This window comes from Arachis ipaensis, chromosome B2, assembly GCF_059453495.1.
Source record: "Arachis ipaensis isolate K30076 ecotype BB chromosome B2, ASM5945349v1, whole genome shotgun sequence".
NCBI classification, from domain to species: Eukaryota; Viridiplantae; Streptophyta; class Magnoliopsida; order Fabales; family Fabaceae; genus Arachis; species Arachis ipaensis.
Window position 1 is genome coordinate 5,386,429 of NC_142437.1, and position 5,445 is coordinate 5,391,873.

Below are 5,445 nucleotides of genomic sequence, written 5' to 3' on the forward strand. Positions count from 1 at the left end.
TATCATTGGAACTCCTGAAGAGATTTCAACAATTATAAAAACTCTAAAAGAAGAGTTTGAGATGAAAGATCTTGGAAAGACTAAAATTTGCCTCGACCTGCAGATCGAGCATATAAAAAATGGGATCTTTATTCATCAAACAACATACACAGAGAAGATATTGAAGAGATTTTATATGGATAAGTCACATCCATTAAGTACTCCAATGATTGTAAGATCTTTAGATGTGGAAAAAGATCAATTCCGTCCCAAGGAAGAAAATGAAGATATCCTTGGTCTTGAAGTACCATATCTTAGTGCCATTGGAGCGCTAATGTATCTTGCTAATAATACGCGACCTGACATATCATTCGCAGTGAATTTACTAGCAAGGTATAGTTCCTCTCCAACTAGAAGACATTGGAGTGGAATCAAGCAAATCTTTCGATATCTTCATGGAACGGTTGATATGGGATTGTTTTATCCCTATGGATCCAAATCACAACTAGTTGGCTATGCAGATGCTGGATACTTGTCTGATCCACATAAAGGGATATCTCAAACAGGATACCTATTCACATATGGTGGTACAGCTATATCATGGAGGTCCAAAAAACAGACGATTGCAGCAACATCCTCTAATCATGCCGAAATACTAGCGATTCATGAAGCAAGTCGCGAGTGTTTTTGGCTCCGGAGTTTGATCCAATATATTCTGTCATCATGTGGACTGATTGATCATAAGATAGCTCCAACTGTCCTGTTTGAAGATAATACAGCATGTATTGCTCAACTTAAAGGCGGATATATCAAAGGTGATAAGATAAAACATATTTCTCCCAAATTCTTCTTCACTCATGATCTTCAAAATCAAGGGACAATTGATATCCAACAGATTCGCTCAAGTAATAATCTGGCAGATTTATTTACAAAGTCACTCCCAAAATCCTCCTTTGAAAGATTGGTACATGGAATTGGGATGCGCCGATTTCGAGACATTAAATGATGTCGACAAGAGGGGGAGACTGTACTCTTTTTTCCTTGGTCAGGTTTTTTCCATTGGGTTTTTCTTGACAAGGTTTCTAATGAGGCAGTCCTCATCACAAAGGATATTGTACTCTTTTTCCTTCACTAAGATTTTTTTCATTGGGTTTTTCTTTAGTAAGATTTTAACGAGGCAATAATCCTAAATGGTCATCTAAGGGGGAGTGTTAAGATAAGTATATGATGTGGATGACCATTAATATGGGCGGCTCAGTTTTTCCATATTGAAAGAAGCAAGTTACAGACAAAATAATATGAGAAAAAGACAAATAGGTCCCTGACTTTTCAAACTTTTGACAAATACATCCCTCACAAAATTTAAATACAAAAAAGTCCCTGACTTTAACAAACGGAGGACAATTTAGTCCTTCCGTCTATTTGTCTCTCATACACCAAACGGAACTGGCTGACGTGGCTGAAACGGTGTCCAGGTGTCCGTTACGGTGCCACGCTGGAAAGGGAATAAAGTTCGAAGGACAAATAAGTCCTTGACGTCATTTTACAAATAAAGTTCGAAGGACAAATAGGTCCTTGAGATTTTTTTTTCAAAATTAATAAACTCCTTTCCTAAATTCTCTCATCTACCTCTCTCCATTTTTATATTTCTCTCTACTATTTTTACTCTATATATAATTATATTTTATATTAGTAATTTGACAAATTAAAATATGTCATTCGATATTTTTTTACAATTAAAATATTTTAAATGTAAAAGTATACACATTAAATTATTTTAAATTTTAGATAACGAATGTTAAAATTAATTATAAATAATTTAAAAAAAATTATTCTCGTAATATTATTATGGATAAAAATACTAGTTCTAATATAATACACAAATGCACTAATGCTAACTTAATACATGAATGATGCACAAATGAACTAATGCTAACTTGATGCATAAATGAACTCATGCTAACTAATGCCACTGGTATGATGAAAACTGAACTAATGCAATTTAACAAATTCTAATATAATACACAAATGCACTAAAACTGAACAATGCAATTTAAAAAAAAAAAAAGTAGAAACAGAACAAGCCCGATTTCTGTAATTTTAATACAAATAATTTAAATTGCATAATACAACAAGTTAACTAGATTTCAAAATACAAGCAGTTCATTCAATCTATAACATAAATATTTTTTTACATTATAATATAGATCTAATTTGAATATTATTTCAATCTATAATTTAAATTGCAGAGTTCCATTACCATTAATGGGTGGCTCCGCGATTTCTTATGGGCGCAAGCCTCCCAGGTAATTCAGTCTTATAGATTTTTTCAGTTAAGATAGTGAATGGAATTACAATTATTTCAACTATTTAATCAATTACTTCTTGGAAATGCTAAAAGTATTATTCAATTTTTTATATGATACCGGGATTGATATTAAGAATATCAGCCCAGGTGTTAATTACACGACCTTGACTATCAACTACAGATTGGTTGAAATTGAAACCATTTAAATTGAAAGCCATAGTGCTAATCCATTTTTGGATAGGTGCCCATATAAAACAAATACTCAATTCGACCTATACGAAATAATTTTTTTATAAAAAAAAACTAACTTTTAGCCTACATAAACTAAATTCTCATAATAAAAGCATAATAGAAGTATAATGAAAAAAAAAATTCTCAAGGACCTATTTGTCTTTTGAACTTTATTTGCAAAATGACGTCAAGGACTTATTTGTCCTTCGAACTTTATTCCCCTTCCAACGTGGCACCGTAACGGACACCTGGACACCATTTCAGCCACGTCAGCCAGTTCTGTTTGGTGTATGAGAGGCAAATAGACGGAAGGACTAAATTGTCCTCCGTTTGTTAAAGTCAGGGACTTTTTTGTATTTAAATTTTATCAGGGATGTATTTGTCAAAAGTTTGAAAAGTTAAGGACCTATTTGTCTTTTTCCCAAATAATATTTATGAAGTTTGAAAAGTGAAACCTTGTATGCCTATAAAAGCATGTACGGGATAAAAGGAATACACTACTACAAAAACAATCAATAACAAATACTATTCTTTCTCTTTCTATACACAGCTTCCTCTCTTTACGTTACTACATATATTTAAATATATGAATTATCTTTATTATATTGAGTAATTATATTGGTAGATATAATATTAATACTAAGGCTATTTATTTATGTTTCTTTATTTTATATCTATTTCCTCTTCCTTATTTATTCTACAACAAAACACTCTCTTATCCTATGAATTCAAAATTAAGTTAACTCTTGATAAGGGTTTTTTTTGGGTTATAATGGGCCTATTTTTAGTTAGTTAGTTTTTTATATTTTTTAAAGGTTAAATTTTAAATTTTAATAGTATAAAAATAAAAAATTAATTTAAAATATTAGTTAATATTAATAAAAAATATAGATATTTATTATTTAATATTTTTTGTTAATATATTGATAAAAAATCAATATTTATTATTCAATATTTTTCTTTTTTGATATATAAAATTTAATTTTAATACATTGCTAGCCTTAAGTAATTTTACACATATATAGCATATCAATAAAAAGATTTACTTTTTATTTTGACATTGCGTATATGATCATGTTATTTCCTCTTAATTGTTATATAATTAGCATTATTAGTTAGAATATAGAGTTAAATTTATTATTCTTTGAATCTGTATAGTTTATTTACCATAATTCAATTACCATAGTTAGTTGAGTGTATATAAGCTTTTCTTTTGTAAAAGAGAAAGGTGTGATTAACCATTACAACTGAAATTCCAATTCTGTTACAATTTCCTTCTTTCTCTTTCAGACCTCTCCCTTTTCTACTCCTTCATTTTTCATTCTTCTTTTCTACTCCTTTTTCATTGTTGAATTAGAGAAGGAATTATTCTGTAATCAACAAGGTGATATGTCTATTACTGAATACTATATACTGCAAAAGTCAATTTGAGAGGAATTGGATGAATTTCGACCGATCTGTAAATGTCTTGATGCCTGTGTATGTGGTTTGGCTGTGATGCGATAATATAGGAGGGAGGCCAATGCTATTAGCTTCTTGAGAGGAGTGAATGAAAGTTACACCACAGTTAGATCGTAGATAATGCTGATGCAGCCATTCCCTGATGTTTCCACCATTTTCTCATTACTTCTTCAGCAAGAGAGACAACATAGTGCTCTTTATTTGGGTGACACCAAGGAGTTGGTTAATGCTATGAACACAACTGGAGAGGGATTCAATCATGATAACCGAGGTAGGAATTTTGGCAGAGGAGGGCATGGAGGTAAGAATAAGTCCTCTGGAAAGAATTCAAGTAAATTGTGCTCACACTGTGGCGAAACAGGACACTTGGTTGACACATGTTACTTCAAACACGGTTTTCCCCCTCACATGCAAAGAAATAAAAAACCACAATCATTTGGAACTGCCTCAATTAATAATGTTAATACCACAGCTGAGATGAATGATGAATTCAACAACACTCCATCACTTTCTGGTCAAAAGGAAGGTGGTAAAAGCTTTGATGTCTTATTTTCTGAAGAACAGAAGCAATCCTTGATTGCTTTACTCCTCAAGCATGAACCATCACCTTCTCATAGTAAGTCAGCAGCAGCAACTGTACAGGCCCCTTCAGCAGGTATATTTCACACTCTTTCTTTGTCAAGTCATTTTATATACAAATCTGATTGGATCTTAGACACAGGTGCTACTGCACATGTTTCATTTTCTATCTGTTATTTCTAGTCTTATAAACGGATTGATCCTGTTTTAGTCAAGCTGCCTGATGGTTCAAAGGCTGTCTCAACCATTTGTGGGATAGTCATCTTCAATAAAGGCCTATACCTCAATAATGTCTTGTTTGTGCCAAGTTTTTCTTTCAATATAATTTCAGTATCTAAGGCAACTGATGCTCTGTCTTGTCAATTTTTTTTTCATGCTACTGGTTGTGAGATACAGGATTGCCTTTCCTTGAAGATGATTGGAGCTGCTGAGCAAAAGGGGGGCTGTATACATTGACAGATAGTACTTGCATTGCTCCAGACATTCATACTCATTCCATACATACAGAACACTTACATACTGTATCGCATACCACAGATCCAACAATTTGGCATTTACGTTTAGGACATATATCTTCTAGATGCTTGTTAGCAATGAAGAATAGTTTTCTTTTTTTTGTCCATCCCCTGGTACTGTATGTGACTCATGTCATTTAGTGGAGCAGAAAAGACACCCTTGCCCTATTAGTGATACTATTTCTGAAAACTTATTTGATTTAATTCATGTTGATATATGGGGACCTTTGGGAATCCCTTCTGTGAATGGTTACCGATATTTTCTCACAATTGTGAAAGATAAAAGTCGTTTTATTTGGCTCTATTTCATGAAAAATAAGTCCGAGACTTCCAATTTTATTAAACAATTTGTGCAGCTAATACAAACTAAAT

At 32.2% G+C, this 5,445-nt stretch overlaps 1 protein-coding gene across 1 annotated transcript; it reads left to right on the top strand.

The window, feature by feature from the left end:
* The first annotated feature begins 3,871 nt into the window (after positions 1 to 3,871).
* On the top strand, positions 3,872 to 5,233 carry LOC107623956 (uncharacterized). Its single transcript, XM_016326372.3, has 2 exons — positions 3,872 to 4,634; positions 4,955 to 5,233. The coding sequence occupies exons 1-2, from the start codon at positions 4,100 to 4,102 to the stop codon at positions 4,987 to 4,989; spliced, it is 570 nt and encodes a 189-aa protein (XP_016181858.1). The 5' UTR covers positions 3,872 to 4,099; the 3' UTR covers positions 4,990 to 5,233.
* Positions 5,234 to 5,445: the final 212 nt, after the last annotated feature.